The following is a 21,232-nucleotide window of genomic DNA, read 5'->3' as shown; positions in this document are numbered from 1 at the left end:
TGGAAACTGAAGAGACTGTGCAACCCAACACTGCCATGGAGAGTTACACAGCTTTTTCTGTGTTCTGTTGCCTCCTAGCAACTAATTTACATCACAATATATTTGAATTTGTATTGTATTGTATGTATGACAATCTTATTAACATCCTATTCTCTTGTGTGCTACAGTATCTTTCCTAGACACGCTGGAGGAAATATTGCTCATTTGGATTTTTGAAGAGAAAGACATTTTAAGGACACTGAAAGAGGTAGATTAATTATCTATGCCCCTTATTCATGTCCTAATTAACAGCCTTGACCCATGAGAAATCCCCAGCTTATGATCTATGAATGCACATGGCATCATCCTTATTTATGAAAAGAAAATAATATGACCATTGACAAATAGCAAAAAGTTCAACTTGCTGGATGCCACTGATCAAGGGATTAATTATATTTTGAGTTTTATTTGAATTACATTTACTCCATGCACATCCAGTATCTTGTAAATCAAGATCAGATATAGCTGTTCAGGCCTTGAAAGCGGGCAATAGAACAACACTGAGGGAGAGTAAAGAAGACAGATCTTCTCATCTTCAAAATACAGCCGACAGTTGCAGCTGAGGGAAACCTTAATGTTTAATGCTCATAAACACGAGGATTAAGATATAGCCCTGGTTAAAGCTCATTGAAGCCACTGGAAAGCTGTAAAACAGTAATTTGGTGCGAGGAAATACATCAGTAAAAATATAAATTAAGGAAAACCCTTTCCAAGTTCTCATGACAAACGGAGCTAAATTCAGCTGAACAAGCCTATGATGAAAGTGAAAAATTAGTTACTATGTAGAAACCCTGGGACTTTTAGGACAGACACCCAAAATATGAAGATCCTAGCTAAGTATAACACCAACCTCAGGATCTAGAAATGTTACAATAACCACAACCTTGAAGAAGAGTTTTACCTCAGTTCTTGCATCAGCATCACAACCAAACACAGCCACAGCAAACGCTGCTTTGCTTTGCACTTGGCTGTTGGTCGAGCGCAAGGGTTCTGCAAGCGCACTCATAATCCCATGGCTCTGGATATTTACACGGAATGGCTCTTGCATGGCCAGATTTGTTAGCACCATGGCAGCATTAGCAATGGCTCCATCTCTCTGAGCATGCAAGGCTTTTACTAATGGCTCAATTCCTTCAGCCTCAGCAACAGCACTAGCAAAATAAAGGAGAAAAAAAGAAATCTTTGTTATTTTAGGACAATTTTTTCTTCTTAGTGTGTTATATTTACCAACTAAATTAGCATTACATATCAAGAATATAAAATATTGCTTACCTGCAATAAATTGCAAGACTGATGTTTATATTCTAAATGATAGTATGAAATTGAAATTAAAAATTGAACTGTGGACACCCCTCTTTCTAATGCCTTAACTGTATTTGATTCACAGTGTGAAGCTCAAGAGGCACAACCTAAGCAGACAAACCAAGTCACAAACTTCTGGATTCTTTAACTAACTAGGACATGGATTCTTTCTGAGGTTTTGAACAAGTGAATGAAACCTTGCATCTTTTCAAAGATGCAGAATTTCTGTATCTTTAGTTCCAGACAAATGCCTCTGCAGAGTTTTATCACCTCTCCCCATGATTATTCTAGCACTATTTCTAATTATGATTATAGTGCACGGAATATCACATTGTTGTTCTTTGTGCTGTCTCCATAAATTTCTGTGATAGGACACTTAGGTGACATAAACATTGTACAGCAAGCCTCTGCCATTCTTACAGAGTAGGTGTACATGGTGCAGTTCAGTGCAATGTAGAAATTATTGTGCTGGCTTTGTACAAGCTGCTTTAGACAGCAGGAGTACAACAGATGCATCAGCATAAAGTTCAGGGCTGGCTATGACTGTGGTTCCACATCAGTTTTAGACTATCAGCAGCAGATCCAGTTTAAATATTCCCTCTGTTCCCAGATGGTCATTGCAGCCACGGCTAAAGGGTGCTGCCCCTCAGCATTTCTGAGCTAGACCTGCAAAACAACCTGTTTGCAAATAAAATTGAGAAGATTGTTGGGATTTTTTCAAGGATCATTTCATAGAATTATGTTAGAGAACAGCCAAGAAAAAAACGTTGAAGAAGCACTACTAAGGCAATAGTAACTTCAAGCAGGAGACAGCAGAAGGTGCAGGGAGCTGCACTATTAGAGGACACACTTGCAAATAGCTTAAATCTGATGTGCCGCAAAACTAATAGTCACGTGGGCCTACATCTCAGTCACAGCAGAAGGAACTGGCCTACGAGCACTTTGTCTTAACACTGCTATTCTGCTTCCGGCACTCACTGGGACAGTGCCTTTAAAAGGAAAAAAACGTCAACTTCATATTTAATAATATTTAATAGCTGGGATAAAGAATATATTTGAAAGCAGCTGGTAACATGGCTTCTAATGATAGTAAACTCTTGACTACAACTGATGCAGACCCTGAAGAGAGAACCTGGCCTGGCTGAGGGGAAACTACCATGCTCTAACACATCTGAAAAGGCATATGTTTCTGGGTTACCACCGCATTATGTATTCCTTGGTCTATTTGCCATAGACAAAAGAGACTACTGATACAAATGTAGTTTACATCCTTCAACTGGCATAACATATTCCATTACTTAAGATTTTTGTTGACCTTCTTGCCAAAACTTTGCCTTCTACTAAACGACAGGAACTTATTTCTTTGTCTATATCATGTTATGTTTGTTTCAGTGGTATTTTTTCTAATGTCTTTATAAATGAGCACACTATAAAAATTGAATTGTCTTCCTTCTAAGTTTGTATATAAAATTTGATCAAATGATTTGAGGCATATGTCCAATTTACTATCTGCTCTTAGTAATTTTACATTGGGCTCATCTGTTTGTTAAACAAAAGTTGGCAATATTGTTCGCAATGGAAATGCGCAGATGGCAATTTGAATTTTCATTGCAACTGCTTTTTATACCTCCTTTTAGTACATTTTGTCTATATCAAAAACATAACAAACTCTCCCACCTCTATACAAGCATATCTATGCACTTCAACAGAAGAGTGTATTTTTTATAAGTTTTGCTAAATTTCTGTCAACACATTAATAAGAGAAATCTGGATATGAAAATCTTACTTTTACTGTAACAGTGTCTTACCAAAAATCTAACTAACCTTTTGGTAACTTTCACAGTTACAAAATAAACAGAAGCTTAGAAGTATTACATATACAAGAAACAGTTATGCTATCAAAGACTGTCAAGGCATTGATAAAAACAAAAAACCTCAGGAATGCTGATGGTCACACTCCTATGCAAACAGGACAGAAAGCAGAATACATGTCAACCTGTGCTATATAATCCCATTACATGGGCAACACGACATAAATCTTACTGTGAACTGGTCTTAGTGCAAGTATCTCCAAACCACGTTTTCAGAGAGGGGGATGCAGATGCTCCTGAGCATACCTGGCACGAATCAGCAGAGGCCAACAGGACTTGTTAGTCTGATCTCTGCCTCAGCTACAAGGCGATGGCAGCTCGCAGGTAGTGCTGGAACATGGGTGTAAGGAAGGCTGGCAGGCAGGCAGTAGCCCCCAGTTTGGAAAAACAGGGAAAAGGCAGCAATCAAGGCAAGGTTATTAGGTTGGGTGCAGCACAAAGGTATAGGGCCAGTTTGGTGTTAGCTAATTAACCCTCCTGGAGCACCAGTAACTTTAATGCAAGCACTTCAGTCTCTGTTCAGCAGTGAATCCCATGTTTTCAGATGCTCTGCACTGCACTCCTCAGCGTGTCTTCAATTAGCTGGATTTCCCCTTATCTGGGTATCCTCCCTCCCCTTCCCTCCTTGACCAGATAAAGAGGAGGTGAAAATGTTTTGTTTGGTTGTGTTGGTGTTCTTTTTTTTTTTGGGGGGGGGGTGTCAGTTTGTCTTGTTTGCTTTTTTTTTTTGTTGCTGCTGTTGGTTTTTTTATTTAGGTAAGGCCACTGTATTTCTAGGTTCTCTGGTTAATATTGTCTTTTCTTCCCCATGAAAATTTTATCCAGATTTCCAGCTTCAGGAGTGCTGTAGCTCTATCCAGGCTGCTGTATATGAAGAAATCCTGGACATGTTGATTGCACATGTAAGGATCAGCTACACACCACATGTACAAGTTTTCTGGAAAACATCACATTCATAACGTGTGTAACAGCAACATGACGTACCTGCTGGCAAAGTGTGGGAGAGACTCACCATACATGCACGCAGCCATGCACAGTAAGGCATGTCCATAAGCTATCAGATTTACAGCATTACACAGTATGTACAAAAATACCTCATTCAGGGGGAAAAAAAAAAAAATCAAACGGGTTTTCCTGTACAATGGATACACAGAAATTCCAGGATTCATGGGACAGATCCACTGCTCATGAAATGCATCACTGCATCTCACAGGTGTGGTATATCTAATACTTCTGCATTAAGTATAGGACTTACTATTCTTATAGTATACCCAATAACACATGGGTATTTCCTGTAGGAAATCCTAATAAACATAATCCTAATAGTCCCTAACAGACTGATTCCATGATGATACACGGAACCGAATGACGTAGCCAATCACATTATAAGCAGATTTACTGTAATTTCCATAAAGCCAGCAAGTACACAAGTACTTAACAAAAGCGCAAGGTGACAGCTCCTCGTGTGTTCAGAGCTGACCTCAGCGAGGTACAGAGCACAGCCAATTTTCTCAAGTGCCACTCAACTTCAAAAAGGTTGAGAACCACTGATTTAGAAGATCATACATATTTATTTCAATCCTGCGTTCTACTTCTGCGCAGATTCATTTTGAATCACAGTTTCACGAGTACAGTTTAATCAAGTAGCACAATGGATCACAAGGCAAAAAGAATTCATGTTAGAAGTAACAACAGCAGGTAATGAGAGTTGAAGGTAACCAGTACCTTTGAGAATAACATTTGAAGAGGGCACGAACACCTGAGGGCAATGCTGTGTCCTGATAACAGATGCGTACAGAAGAGCTTATAAGGCAAGAAAGAAGAATGAGGAATCCATAGTTCAGCTCACTCCCACCCCATAGCCCTCTGGAGAACACAGAAGTAGCGCTGTCACCCTGGGCCACGGAGCCCTAGCCGCTAAAGAGGCAGCAGTGCCTGACCTCAGAAGGGAGCTGAAAGAATGAATATGCTTAAGTTTTTAAGGTGCTGAAATACTACGACATTAAGATTTAAGCACGGATGTCCTCGTTCCCTTCCATCCAGACACATCCTACTGAGATGGTGCACTTTATCAGTGCTCCCACAATAGGGCTACATCCTCAAGGAACAAGGGAGCCTTGAATCAACTGAAAAAAAGTATACACTTTTTGACGTGGAAATGGAGTAAATTATATAAATACACAGCTCTTTTTCCTCCATGTTGTGTAAACATTCAAAATACATCAACTTCCCTAATCATGGAGAGAAAAGATTAGGGAAAAGGAAAGAAGACAATGACAAGGGGGGAAAAAAATGATGTTGCATTTGCATTTTCAACATCATCATGTTTTTTTGAAAAGTGGAAGCTGACTATCTGAATCACAAACAAACACAACAAAACAGACAAGATAGGTGTAGAAATTACAGAGCTCAAATTAAAATTAAAATAATTAAAACGTTATGATTTATAAGCACATGGTTATGATCATTAGAGCGCCTAACCTAACAGGGTTAGGCATTTACCTTAAGCAGGGTATACATGGTTCAGGTGTCCTAATGACCTTAACCATGCCCTGTAGTGAAGCAGTAAAATTCTGATCACAATTGAATTCAAATTACTGCATTCAAGAATAGCTAAAATATTTTTCTCAAGTGACATTGGAAAGGCAAACTTTAAAAGGTCAGATAATAAATATTTAATTTAAATTGTTAATTTTTAAATATACATTCTATCAACTTATTAAGAGATTTCTTGAAAATTCTCTAAAAGATCACTCAGGACTCAAAGAATAAATGCTGAGAGTTTGAGAAAAACAAATGTTTTCTGTACTGTTTTTACTGGAAAAATAAATTAAAAGTTGACAATAAAATCATTACCAAAAAAGTTTCACAATACAAACTTTTTTTAAACAGTTACTTTGGAGATCCATATGAATTTCACTGAACTGAATATTTAGTTGCTTTAGTTGTCTGGGGTGCAACAGGAAAGCTCAGACCTTGGATGAGTGTTGTGAAAACAATCATCAGTAAAAACTGGACCAAAACTCTGTGGATTTTTTTTTTTTATTTTTAGGACTGTAAGCTCTCTGGGGCAAGAACCACCTCTTTGTTGGTATCACATCAAGCTTAATAGCTCTGGTCCCTGACCAAGCCTCCCAGCCATGGCAAGAAAGGCAACGGATTATTTACTTCCTTAGTGCGTAGGGAATGGTCCAGCCAGCTTTTCCTCCTGAAGAGAAGGTTCAGCAGAACGGAGAAAGCAATTACCAGTGTTCAAAGAGCTGACAGAAACCACCGAGACTGGCCCCCAAACCCCTAACCTAAGCAACTGCCCATGGAAGGGAGCTAGAGGGGAAGAGCAGCGGTGCAGCTTCACACCACTGTTTACTCTGGATTGTGCTTAATTTACACTAGTGAGATTGACACTGCATAAAAACAGTAAAGTATGTTTGGTTTTGCTTCTTCTACCACAACTGAACATCGACTGATTTATATTAAATTATATTTTTATTCACATCTATGCTGTATACTCCCCCCCTTCTGACTGAGGATTTAACACAATTTCAAATTTTTCCTCCTCACAAAGGCCATTGGACTCCTTATGGACTTCATTTTCCAAATGTATTGCAACTGCATGTTTAATTTCTGTGCAAAATTACTGTGATTGTGTGTGAGGTGCTTAGCTAGCCATTTATGCCTGTGCATATCTCATTTTCATACATAATTGCATGTAAATTATGCATAAGAATTATGCATCTAATTACACACACATTTTTTAAAATCAACTCTATCTGTGTTAAATCGCATGACTTCTTTTTCACACAAGGCATTTTTGACCCAGCTCTATTATGTAATTTCTGACTGAGAAAGAATATCATAACCAGAAGTTCAAAAAACCTCAAGAAATATATTCCTTTTTATCCCTTAAATGTATTAGTATTCTTCATTTGCCTTGTTATGCCATCAGAATAATCACATCCAACAAATGTCTTCTGCATTTACCAAAAATTTCACTTTGCGATTTAATTATTTTCAAAAGCAATCGACTGTTGTATATAGTCAATCTTATTTTATTTAAAGACTAATATTAGTTCCGTTTTCTTCACTATACAGGGGAAATTAATGTCAGTATTTTTATTCTGAGTAAGGGAATCTAGCACAAGAGACTCCGATCTACAATTTGGGGCCCCTTTGTGCTACAATAAAAATACTGATGATATCAACAAATCATATTCATTTTTCATTTCAGGAACTGAACCCTCTATTCCTATTTTTTAATGACAAGTACCTTGTTAAAACATCAACAAACCGCAAACTCAATAAACCTCACAGTCTGGAAGCAATAAAACCTTAAACTGTCTAGGTCAGCAGAGACTGTAATACTTGACTCTCATTTAGAGATACATAGAGATTTTCTAATGTCTGTCGTTGAATTCATTTGACAGAGTTACAAAGCTCTCAGTTCTAAAACTGTAGTATGCCTAATTTAAAATATTACAGGGGCATTGGTAATGAACTATCTATCCATGATATCTGATCCTTTCGATTACAATATTATTTGCAACCTTTATGAAGAATTTCTGACACTTTCACCGTTAGGAGAAAGGCTTGAAATTCAGCAACAGAAAACATTTTTGCCCCTTAAAGATCCCATGTAGCTGCAGTCAGGATAAGCTCACGAGAAAGACACCATTCCCCTCTCTCTTTTTTCTGATCCCAGAAACAGCGCATGCAAAAATCAATAACTCAGCACAAATGTTGAGAGTCTGGAATCCACATTGTTACAAAAGCCAAATAACAGGGAATGTTCAGGAGTTGTCAGAGCAGCCTTCGTGGAGGTGTGAGGGAAGGAAAGAAAGAGCCAAAGCAGGGTTCCCACAACAACTCATCTGAACACAGGGACCGAGGAGAGAATGGCTCCTTTTCATCTTTGGAAGCACCAGGTGAGGAAGAACAAAAAAGCTGTGCCAAGTCAGCCTCTCTACGAACAGTACTCTGACTGTGAAACTTGACCCCATCTTTCACTTCTGGGTAAGTCTTTGCTGGACAACTGTGAACTTGTCTGAAATGGCAGCAATCTGTTTTGCCTTGCTAAAGGTTCAATCTCTTATGATGAGTCAGAGTGTAGAAACTTACGCTTTTATTTTTCTCTCTTAAAATTAAATCTCTAAGAAAGCACACATACACTACTACATTATGATAAAATTACTGAGGTTGCAAGTCAAATGGTTTAAAGTTACATGTGAAAGCTGATTTTTACCCCTTTGTGTGTGTGACAGTCCAATTAGACAACATGCAACAGTCCGTGCACAGGTTAAATTCACAGCAGGACAGAATTAAGTTTGCGTCATCAGCCATAAACCTACAATTCCCTTATAGACTTAAAATAAACAACTTCACACTATACTAAAGTAAGTTAAAACATATACTTAAATAATTTGCATTTAATTTAGAAATATGCTAGAAAGAAAATGTGCATGTAAAAGCACCAATACATTTGTCTCAAATTTACTCAAATGGAAAATAACCCTTGCCACTTTTAATTCATAAAAAGTATAATTCATCTCAGTACATATCACTGAATGTCATGGTAGGGATACACACTCCATGAGAAATCATTGAACCTGTGCCACTGTATAAACCACAGTTTTCTTTCCCAGGCTTAGGAGTCTCCATCCAGGAGGAAAAAAGTCTCCCCTGATCCCACAGGAATCTACCCTGGGAAGTTACAGGTGACAACACACATGCTCTGAGTGAAATTCCAGCCTTCCCACAGGTAAGATCAATAGTGATCATACCACAAGGCTTTACAGGTAGGAGAGTACAAACAGCCCAAAAGATTTTGCTATACCTATGGGGGGTAGAACTTCTATATAGTTACCGTTATACCAATTTAGAAGTGTTCTGTTTTCTGTCTGAAACTATTTTGGATACACTTAGGTTCTCATGCACTTTAGGATGCTGTGACTTGCGATTTGTGTTAGATAGAGATGAATGCTCTATATTGGTCTCTGTCTTCAATATAACCCCTGATAGGCAACAGAGTTTAAAAAAACAAACAAACAGGGAAATACACGACATTTTTTGTGAAAGAAGAGCTGTACTGGGAACAAAATGCAGTTACAGTGTCTGAGTTTACAGAAGGACTTTTCCATAGCCACACCTTCACAAATCTAAGAGACAAAACCTACAGCGGGCTGAGTGAAATATTTTGCACCTGCCAGTGGGGGTTGATTTAGGGCACTGTCCATGGGTTGCGTATCAGTCATCTGACATGATGTTAAAGTCAATGCAAACCCATTTCTGAATGACATCCCAGCATTAGGCCTTGATTCAGCTTTTCTGCCAAGGAGAAATTTACCATTAAACATTTTCCAGTTTTCAATGGAAGTCAACATGTAACTTGTAAGGAAAAGCTTGTGAGGTCTTGGGTAGCGACCGTGTTGTCTTTTTTCTTTAGAAAGCACCCTTTACACTATGGATATACAGTAAAAGTCAAAACAGGAATCTGTTCATGGCACGAGTTAACTGTTTGTATTTGTACAGGGCCCAGCAGAATGGGCGCTAATGCAAAAAATAACAACACAAACCACAAAACCCAACAAAATCTCTTTACCTTGCAGCACACTAGCTCAAAAATATAATTCTGTCACTAGGGGTCAGTATTAAAACATATTACCTTTACACAATACAGCTAGTGGCATTCTATTGTTGATTTCCTCCTTCAGAAACACAAACTTACGTTATAAAGAAGAACTACCAAACCATAAAAAAGACAAAACCTATAAAATGGATTATTACCTATTTCTGTTTTTAAATGTAGCTCTCGTGTACTAAAAATTTTTGTTCCTGTTCTCATAAATTAACACATATATTCATGCAAATGTATTATCTTACATAATACCAACGCTTCAATATTGATCCGTTTATGTGAATTAGGTTCCATCTACAGTCTTGAAAGAGCAAAGCTATGATTAAGTTTCCCATTTTCTAATGGAGAAGATTACTACCTAGTGATATTACTACCTAATAGTAATAATCATTACTTCCTAAATGATAATAACAAAATTTGAAATGGAAGAAAAATGGGCATTCTTCAAGTGTATTCCTTGACAGCCATATCCATCTTAAAAACAATAAAAATCTGTTGTGGATACTGAAAATCTCCATTTAAGAAGGTGAGAGACTCTCACTACAGGTGAGCATTATCCACACAGAATAGACTGAGGATGTATTTTGGGTCATTAGATCAGTACATGAATTTCAGTTTGGAATAGATGCAACACCCACTGAAGTCAAGGGAACAACTCACTTGCTCTTCACTGGGCACTGCCCATAACCAATGAGTTCCCAAGCTCCCTTCCTATCCCCAACATACTCCCAAATCTTGAAAACCTTGATACGTATGAGAAAGCACACATTCGGATGCTGTGATAATGCCTGTAACTACCTATATGGACGTAATTTTGCTAATGTAAATAGGTCCACTGATTCCTGTGAAGAATTCAAGAATTAGAAAATTAAATAACATCAAGCTTGCTGACACTGCAATTTTTGGGATGACATTTTACTATCTTGACTCCAGATATAATACTTTGAAATATGTAACATGACACTAATTATAAACCCCAGGAGAAATATTCTGCCAGACCATAAGTCTGTCGTATACCACAATTTCCTGCAGCCCTTAGTACAGCTGAACAAAAACCATCCCTTTCCTTCTTCCCCCAGACCAAACTCTAACTGAATGCTATAAATTTTGCACTTAAAATAAACAATTTAAGACAAATATTATTGAGGCTGTTAATTAGTTTTCATGTCCAGTACAAAGCTCTAAATTTCAGAGCATATGTTTTTCTTTAGTGGTAACTCCATTAGGTGCCCAGAATTCAGACATTGCCAGATTTATGAAGACAGCTATTAGAAATGGCATTTGTGCTACGACAATACTGAAGAAAAGAGCTGGTCAAATTAATGTCTGACTAACTGGTACACGTGAGATCTTATTTCTATGTGTTACTTCTAACTAATATCATATTTATATTTAACACAATCGGCTTATCCTAAATACATGAAAAGCGAAAATAATTGATTATACTTTAGATGGGAAAAAATAGGCAGAGGCTGAAGTAAAACGTTTGTTCTGTAGATAGATAGCACAGAATGATTTATTTTTCTGTCCAATAGATGGCACTGCTGTTTCTTTGTTTGGGTGTAATTTTTCAATTTGTGCGTAATGTACATTATTGAGGTGACTGTGCCTATATTTCTCAATGCTCGGACACATCAAAAATAGACAGATTTCACAGATTCTTTAAAATGGCATTGTGCTGTCCAAATAACTGTATACAATTCTCAATAAAGCAAGTTAGTGTTCTGGATTAAAAAATGTGAAGTGAATGCAAACACCCAGTTGAACATAATTCTCTTCTTCCCAGCAGCAGACCCACAGAAACAAATTCTGACACATATATCAAGGATGGCCTCAGAGCTATACACATGGTAACATCCCAAAATAACTTCTTTATCGTGTGTTAGAATAAGCACATGGCATTTTAAACTGCACTATACTTTGCAATTTCATTTTTATTTAGCCTAACAAATTTACAAAGAATTTATCATCAATATACAGCAGCATTAAAATTCTGTCATTACTTTATTATGAAATTCTGATAAAAGCATCATCTGGGGCTGTCAATCTGTAAACTAACGAGGCATCTGACCACTGTACTTTTTTCTATATGCTACTGGAGCATGACACAACAACAGCTCTGCAGCAAAAGCTTAAATGCTGAAATATTTAAAAAGTTATTTACAGTAATTTTTACGTGTTCTGGTAGAGATCATATTGAAAATCCATGTTTTCCAGTAAACCTGAAAACTCAAACTGTTGGTATGGGACTCGTTCTCCTCTGCTCTAGATCTTTGCTTAAAATACTACGGGGGCCAGAGTCATTAATTTATTTATTTATTTTTGCCAAATCGTGGTTGCTTGGGGACTTGTGTGAAATGACAAGCTGGTCTCTGTCCCGTTCATCGTGAACAGGTGTTCTAATTACAAAACCTCCACCATATTTGACACCTTTATTAGCTGTCTCAGTTGAGTAACAAAGGATTGATTGGGTAGGGGTATAGAACTAGCCTTTCATTGCTGTGGGGAAGCACCTAAAGGTCAAGGTTAATATACATTAGTGGGGGGTAGTATTGCCCATTGCCTATGCTGTTCTTGTGTTATTAATCAATGGAAGACTTTCTCCTTATGAGCTAGCTATTGTGGGAGCCTTAATTACACAATTTGTTTTAACTTGTATTTTTTTCCATATTATATGAAAAGCAGACAACATTTCTTGACCAAATATTCCTAACAGGAACAACAAATCTCCAGCTAAAACAGCAGTCTTGTACTCGGTTTACATTCTGTAATATATACTGTACAAAATGAAAGGGCAAGGTAGACATCCTTCAATCAATATAATACATGCAAAAATGCCCATGACATGAAATATGGCAGAACGCATGTATATGAGTTCAACAAGACTGAATTTTTGTCTGGCCGGTAAAAACTGAAAACATTTCTAGTAAACAGTCTTCCCCTTTACTGTAGCCATTTTGTTCTTGCCACATAAGGTCTATCTGCTACTACTAGCTTTATGATTTAATATTCTTGGAGGGTTTATAACAAGAATCTAATATATAACCAATAAAAGGGCACTAGTCTCATTAGTCTCATTTGGGACCAGAATACTGTCAACATAATTATACAGCAAAGTCACATCACTATAAAAGTATATCAGCATCTTCATTATATATACACTTATTTTCAGTGGCTTACAAGACACACACACAAAATATTCCAGAATGAAATATGATTATGGTAAGTCAATCTGGAATGCATTTTCTCCAAACTATTTTTTTTCCTATTATGTGAATGTAAAATAAATATGGGCCAGATAGTCAGTGAGCTGGAACTATACCAATTTGTATCAGCTGAGGATTCAGCTCTATATATTCATTTATAGATCCTAGTCACACTTGGACCCTTCTATGACTTATTAATGGTTTTGATTTAGAAATGAAGCTTTGAAGTAATTATATAGTCACATGGCATTCATCCAATATACATATTTAATGTAAATTATTGCTTCCTGATTTTCACAGAAGACCTGTGATTAGATTATCTGGTGCTTGCATATTGTACTTGGAGCTGGATTGCAAAGAGAGAGAAGTATATGTAAGCCACCTTTACAACTTCCTGACTCTGCCCAGCAAGAAACAAATACGGACTCCATTATAATGCAGAGAAACAGAGACAGCTATTTCCCTGCCTGAGGTCTCAGAGAATTGTTCTAGCAGTTGAGCTAAACAATGTCCTGACTATCTCCTTGGCAAAAAAACCTGAATGAGTTGGCATAAGCTGCTATACCAACTCAAAAGTCTCCAGAGATTCCCTTTTCACAATGTGAAACCTCAAAGGGCTGTGCTACAAAAAACAGCTGTAGCGGAGCTGAAAGTTTGACCCATAGACTCCAGTACTGTGCTCTTTTTATGTCTGTATGACTCCCACTGACACCAGCTGAAGAGTCATGCACATGAGGAGAGCAGAATATCAGACAAAAAAATCTACTATGTGAATCTGAGAACAGAATATTATTCTCTTGTGTCAAATTATGGCTCCATCTGGTAACATTAAGTGAATACTGGTGACTATTAGAGCTGAATCAATAAATTGAAACAAATAATTTATTTGGTGAGTTATTTTACTTTTTCACTTCAAAGAATGCCTGTGAATGGATTACAACTTCCTTGAGTATATTCCAGGAAACTTTTAAGGAATTTTATTTTATGGTTTGTTAGTTACATGTGATTGCTCATATACGTCAGACCGTTCTGTTTCTTTTCCCTGAACAGAATTTTTAATAGAGTTGGGATAACAGAACTCTGCAACTGACAGTAGAATTTAGTTGATACAATTATTTTGGAACTTATAGTCAGCTAACCACCCTTTGTTAGTTATTTTGGATACTGAAGTTACACTTCCTTTCTTTTAGAGAACGCACTATGAGCATTCTCTGTTACTTGGGAAACAATTCAAAAAAAAAAAAAAAGGGAAAGACAATGACAATATTCAGAATATCTGAGTGCTATCTCCCTCAAAGACTGGGTTTAAATCAGTCAAAAAAGTTGCGTGAACCATCAAATTTTAAAGCATACCTTACTGATTTTGAATTTTCAAAAAATACCTTGCATCGAATGTCTTAGATTACAAGGCATATTTTCTTCATATGTTCTCTTCAAAACATGATTTATATCTCTGCTTTCATTACATCTGCTTCATACCTTTCCATGATAAAGCAAACATTAGTAGAGATAGTGTAACTCTTGTAACACTGATGAGAACCAACCTATTCCAGATGACTCATAAGCACCAAAAAGTGCCTTACAGTCAAATTCAAACAGACCTGCCTTGTAGGATAAGGACAAGATGAAGCATTCTTTAAAAATCAAAATATTATCACTCGTGTTCAGATTAGTGTTTTAAATAATAATTTAATTATTGCAGACTCACCTTGCATTACTAGGACTGGCTGCTGTCAAATTAGCTAATGCTGTCACTGCACCTTCTTTTACCTCTTCATTGTCACTGCTTAGCAACTGTACTAGCTGGGGAATCCCTTTGAAAGAAATAATTGTATACATGAACCTTTAAATAACTATGGCAATCCGAAAAATTATACCTTGTTCCTTGTAAAAGGAAAAGCAGATTCTCAGTTCATCCCTTCCCACCTTACTTACCCTGGAGTCCAAATGCACGTTTGCTAGCTAAATTCTCACACATGGCAGAAATTGCTTGGGAAGCGGCAACTTTAACTCCATCATTATCAGTTTCCAAAAGGTTTATGAGACACTTCTCAACCTCTTCCTCATTTAAGATTTTTCTGTTTTCAGCTTTAAACAAAAAAGAACAATAGCATTTATCTGCATTCGTTTTTCAAATCAGTGAAAGGACACAAATTTGATTTCATATAGTTGTTTCCAACATAACACTTGCTTTTGATACCATGGAAATGGAAGTATTTTGATAACAGAGGCACCAGCAATAAAGAAATGTGCACAAAGGACCCGATCCAAAACCCATTAGACTTCAGTACACTCCTAATCAAGCCCAAAAGTTGACTATTAAATACAGCTTTATAATACATAGCCCAACAGAATGCAAAGTTTGTTCTTTACAAGACTTAAAATGGCAGAACACATACAGGCTTGATGAAAACAGCTTTTCCAATTCAACAGATCATACTTACTCGGGACCATGCTCACTTTGGTTTATGCTAACAAAGTCCAAATGCATAAAATTGAAAAACACACTAGTAAATGTACAATTGAACTTGGTGGAGTGCCAGTTAACATACTACAATAGCCAAAAAAAGGCAGGAGGTGTTAAAAATTGAATTTTAAATTCTGCACAGCTTGCAGTTCTTCATTAGTGCACACTTTGCAGAGAATTTCAATTTCATATTTCAGCCTGGTAACACAGGGTTCACTGCTGACCTACACTGCAATGATCTGCAGCAGCTAAGGAAGGACATAGATCTAGATAAGACCTCTACACAAGTAACAACATAGATCATCTACAAATTATCTACAGACATCTGACAATTATACTAATAAACTCACTCATCCCGAAATGGATGAGATCAGAAGTGCAGGCGTTTGTTAGGAAAAGCCCCGAGTGAAACTTTCTCAGCCAGAAAGGCACTGGACAGCATAGAAGCTCTACAGTTATGAAAGTCGATAAAGATTTAACCATATGCATAATTTAAAGCGGATTAATTGCATGCTTGAAGTTATATCTACATGGTAAACTTTTTGAACATATCAAAGAAATTCAGGAACTGAGAAGTCAGTAGGACTTCAACACATTTGGAAATTTTACCAGTGCTTACTAATGCTTTGAGGGATCATTCCCTTACTTGGACTGTTGTCTTACGAATAAAAATTTTAAAAAGGAAAGAAAAATATCGGAAGTGTTCTTTTAAATAAAACTGAATCTGTAGTGAATAAACGTAAAAAAATAGAACTCCACAAAGCCAATGAAAAGAAAGTTTGATTGAAAATCTAGTTATGGCAGAAATGACTCAATGCACATACATGAGATGGCTACCCATTTTCTCCTCTCTAGCTCAATTTTAAATATTTTTAGAATCATCAGAGATACACAATTGAAATCACAAAGCGAAAGATGCAACAAATAAAACAGGGAGGATTTTAAGCGTCAGCAGAACCTTGGCCACAACCTTGATGCATATCAGCCAGCTCTCAAGAGAAGGCCTTAATTGGGATTACAGACCGTTTTGACAAGTAATCAAGTATGCCGCTGGCCTGTTGCTTGCCAGAGTAGTCCATAATCCCTAACAATGATCTCTAGAGGTTCTTCATGCCTCAGTGATTTGGTGATTTGGTGATTTGATTCTTGTACAGCAAGTTCCTTATTACTATACAGATTTTCTTAAAAATTATTCTTGCTTTTAAAGGCAGTTGTGATGATGGGTAAGCGTTTCATTTTAAAGGTAATTTATGCCTATGTGAAATAATAATAATAATAATAACAACAACAACAACAACAACAATAATAATAATAATAATAAATAATTTGAATGAGTGAAAATTGTGATTTAAAATATTTTAAACAGGATAAAGACTTTTTCAGTAATGTGGAAAACAGATTTTGGATTTGAATTTACTGTAAACAGTATGCACCTATATTCAGCTAGCTAGACACATAGATGAAAATTATTAATATTTTAAGATGCAGGTGCCAATTCTATTTAAGGGATGATTATTTTCTGCTGATCCTCTCTCTGTTCGTATGAGTTGTTTCCTTCAGCTTTTCCTATAGAAAAGCATGTACAATTGAAAAGCATCCTTTGTACTTAAGCACTTTTCATGTCAGTGCCAACACCATATTTACAGTGATAAATTTCTCGACCCCTAAATAATTTGAATACATTGGTTTAACATGAAGTAAAACACTCAGGCACACCCAACTAAAAGAGTCTGGAGTACTAACACTTCTGCCCAGTTTTTCATTCATTGACCCCGTCATCAGCCAACCTTTGTTTTTCAATATATTTTCCTATTTCCCCTTCTTACCCCAAAATCATGGTCAGAGTTCTACTGATTACCTATTCAGCTCACTGTCATCACCTTATGGAATTATTTATACCAATTTCAAATGAAAAAAAGTTAATGTTAAATAATATCATCACCTCTCACTGATCTTGAATTGAGATAACTCAGATAGATGGATAAATAAAACCCTGTATTATGAAAAAGCATAGGTTAATCAGGCTACAGAGGGTGTTTAGTATGCTCCCTTTAGAAAAGATTTGCATTTAGATACATGTAAAGAACGGGAAGAGCTTCAAACCAGAAGTTTGGCAGAGTGAGGCCAAATTCAAGTGAGCATGATCATCACTTTCTCCATACACACTCCACAGCATTTTGCTGTTGCTGGTGTGTCTGGCATTGTCAAGGAAAAGTCAGGCCCTCCTTAATCAACAGTCCAGATAATCCACTCACAGATATTCAATAATTCAGAGCATTAAATTATATTTTGCGTTCTGAAATGACTGCATTATTTTCTGGGCAAGGAGGGAATCACAGTAAAATTCAACACTGTAATTCTGAGCATACAAAATAAAACTATTGATAAATTAATACATTAAGTTCAAAATTATGCCACAGAACAAGACAAATTTTCAAGCGCAAAAGGATAATGATTATGTATAGAAACATGATCGATTTTAATTTGCTTAAACAGAGCAGCATCCTAAAGATGCTATTTAAAATTGAATATAGTGTTTGTGCCATGTAATTTATTCTGAGATTGAGAATAGCTCTTAAGTGATACATCTGTCTTATAACAACAACAACAAAAAGTTACAGGAGTCCCTTTCCAGAGGGCTGAAAGGGGCATAAACCAAAACTGTTTGCTATGATCACATCTACCAGGAAAAAAACAAAACTAAATTCCATCTGTCAACAATAATAATTTCAAAACCAGACACTGCTGTATACTCAGCTGCCAGGATTAAAAAACAGATAGATGCATGTTCTATCATAGCAGAAGTAAGTTTTTCATTTCAATGAAAAGCGGTAGTTTCTTTTCTCAAGAATGCAGGAAATGTTCGTAAAATGCAACCACGATTATCAAACCTGAAGAATGTGGGCTACTGTATGGCTATTGCAAGTTTAATGAAAAAGTCATAAAAGAACTTAGAGCTGTGTTGTATTATATTGGATTTACATAAAGGCAAGTATTAGTATAGTATACATTAGTGTTGCAGTTTGGATAGGCTGTTTAGTATATTTACAGCCAGGATACAAACAAACAAACAAACAAACAAACAAACAAACAAGAACTGCAAAAATTTCTGTTTTCTTTTTGTGCTTGGACTATTTTTTATAATGGCCCCAATGTCACTTTTCTTTCCATTGGAAGGCTGACTTTAGACCAGTATCTCTATGTATCTGAAATAAAATCAATACCTCTGGGGGCCATGTTGAGCAGCAAGTTTACTAGACTGTGTTTTCCACTGCACCAGTACAACATGTTGCCCTTTGTCTAACTGGTTGTCACCAAAATTCTAAAGTTCGAAAGCAAATATTTTAAATCTTCTTTTGATCTATTTTCCCAGCTTGCTGCATCCATACCAGCTGTCACAGGCTGAGGAAGAGAGCAAACCTTTATAATGAAACCACATTGACTCCATTTGTAAAGAAGTATGACAAGAAGATGCATCTTCACTGACGGTAACATCCCATGATATAAGATCATAGGCAGTACTGTAATATATTATGTGTAGCTCTTGCCACTGTGTTTTAAAAATGTTGTGTTCAGACATGCTTCTGCTAACAGCTGCTAAAATATTAGGCCACAAAAACTGAAAAAGGTGTGAAAGAGGAAAAGAAGGCTATGCTTATTTGAAAATAAATATGAAAAAGGAGTAAGACGCAGTAGAAAGTAGTAGGAGCAAATATAAATCTGCTTAGCATACTACTTACAAGCCTGTCACAGGACTATAAAAATGATACTGACAGTCCTAAGTAGCATAATAAAATAACAATACAGGAAAATACACAAAGAAAATACTGGCATAAGAAAGTCCCTTCCTATCTTTGATACCTAAACATTAATGAAAATAATTCTCAGTGACTTGCAAAGCTTCCAACAGATAATGATAAAAACATACAGAAACCCACAGAAAACTAGGAAAGGTAGATTCTACTCTTTTCATGTATCATTTGCAATCCAAATAATTACAAATATTCAGGATGTCAAACTAAGGGAAGTGAGAAAAGAATTGGAAAGATAAGATGGGGAGAGAAGAAAGGAGGTCTGAAATACTGTAGAGAGATTAATTTTAGCCATGTATTAAATTAGATAACGTATTTGTAAAATACACATAAATTAAAGCATAAAATACACGTAAATTCAACCACGAGATGACAGAAATATGAACGAAATATTTAAGCTCTACTGTCATCAAAATCACTTGACAGAATTGAAATCTTCTATAGACAGAAGCATGTTATTTCTTACATTGCATTTTGTTATATAGCACTACTAGGCATATGTTGCAACTCAGAAACCAATGTATGGAAGGAATTTCAAATGTAGATTTATTGAAAGAGCATCCTTGTGGGCACAAGTGATGAGCGTGTTCTGCCTAATTCAGAATTCCTTGGTGAATTAAAGAAAAGCATATAAAAAAGAACTATAGGATGAATAATTATAAAAAGATGACAATGAAACTATTTAACTCCACTGGGAATATTAATCTGCAAGCCATTTGAAAGGCTTTTTTTCATGTCCCTGTTAAAGGAATTCGTATTTGAAATTGCCTGACATTTAGACGAGCAGTTGTACGCAAAAGGAAGTAAGCTTGTGATTAAGACTTAACTGATACCGATGAGAAATAGTGCCAGCAGAGGTGGCTTAAAATGGCAGTTACCTGGCATCACTACACAAAAGATAAAGATCATAGTCTCAGAACTCCCGTTTTCCCTTTTGAGGACAGAATTTTGCAAGAATATATTACATTTAAAAACAAATTGAGGCAAAATCTTAACATTTTCCTATATATATATAGCCTAGCATCCAATTGCTGCTCTGATTGCCAAGATTCATCACTGTAATTCATTCTTGCCAGTGTTTTCCTCAGCACAAGTACTACCCTCAACCAGATAAGACGGCTTCATTCTGGATGAAAATTTACTTCATAATCAAATGCACATGCATGGATTTTTAAAAAGTCACATACAGTCATAAGCTGCTTTGGCAATTGCCTTTGCTGCATTCTTCTGAATATCAGGAACAGTAGAGACTCCTACAAATGAAAGTAGCTTTTTAAGGCCTCCTGTCTGCTGAATCAGTTGCAGAGTATGCACATCTTCCAGACAATTTCCCAACACAGCAAGAGCCTCCACGTGTAGATCGCTGAATTCCTAATAAGGAAAAAAACCCAAACAAATAACCTTCAAATCAGGATTAAAATATTTTTGGCTTTTAACTTTGTAGGATAATTGTAATGAATTTCTTTTGGACAGTTTATTTATACTGCAAAGTACATATTTTCATACTCATATTTTTTGTATATTCTTTGATGTGCCTTAGGATGCAACACAATTTATCAAAAACAGTAAAAACCCTGAAAGCCTCTCATTGATATCAAAGTGGGCTAGGCAGGCATTCAGAAAGGACCTGTCATCTTAAAATTTAAAAAACTTCACGAATTTCTCTATGCATTGTATTTCCCATGGTAACATCTGAACTCAAGAAGTACTAAAATGAGTCTCATAATAACATAGACAATGAAATTTCCAAGGTGGGAAATTATATTTAAGGCCATTGATATCAAAGTAAATTCAGAAAAAAAGATCAGTATTTGAACTAGGAGCCAGCACCAGAGTTCAGCATATAATGAGAAATTTTGGGAAAACATGGCATAAAAAGCTATATGGTGAATTTTTCTGATATT

The 21,232-nt window shown here is 36.3% G+C and overlaps 1 protein-coding gene across 1 annotated transcript in view; it reads right to left on the bottom strand.

The window, feature by feature from the left end:
* Window positions 1-21,232, bottom strand: part of ARMC3 (armadillo repeat containing 3) — a gene marked incomplete at both ends in the record, with an annotated part of 51,607 nt that overhangs the window by 15,746 nt on the left and 14,629 nt on the right. Inside the window, 4 exons of the mRNA XM_082315398.1 lie at window positions 941-1,190; window positions 14,758-14,863; window positions 14,985-15,137; window positions 20,516-20,699. Coding sequence (XP_082171524.1) covers window positions 941-1,190; window positions 14,758-14,863; window positions 14,985-15,137; window positions 20,516-20,699 — 693 coding nt within the window. The remainder of the gene's footprint in view (window positions 1-940; window positions 1,191-14,757; window positions 14,864-14,984; window positions 15,138-20,515; window positions 20,700-21,232) is intronic.

This window comes from Platalea leucorodia, assembly GCF_965183815.1.
Source record: "Platalea leucorodia genome assembly, chromosome: 1".
Taxonomy (NCBI): Eukaryota; Metazoa; Chordata; class Aves; order Pelecaniformes; family Threskiornithidae; genus Platalea; species Platalea leucorodia.
Note: the sequence above shows the minus strand (reverse complement) of the source record. Positions and strands in the feature narration are given on the sequence as shown.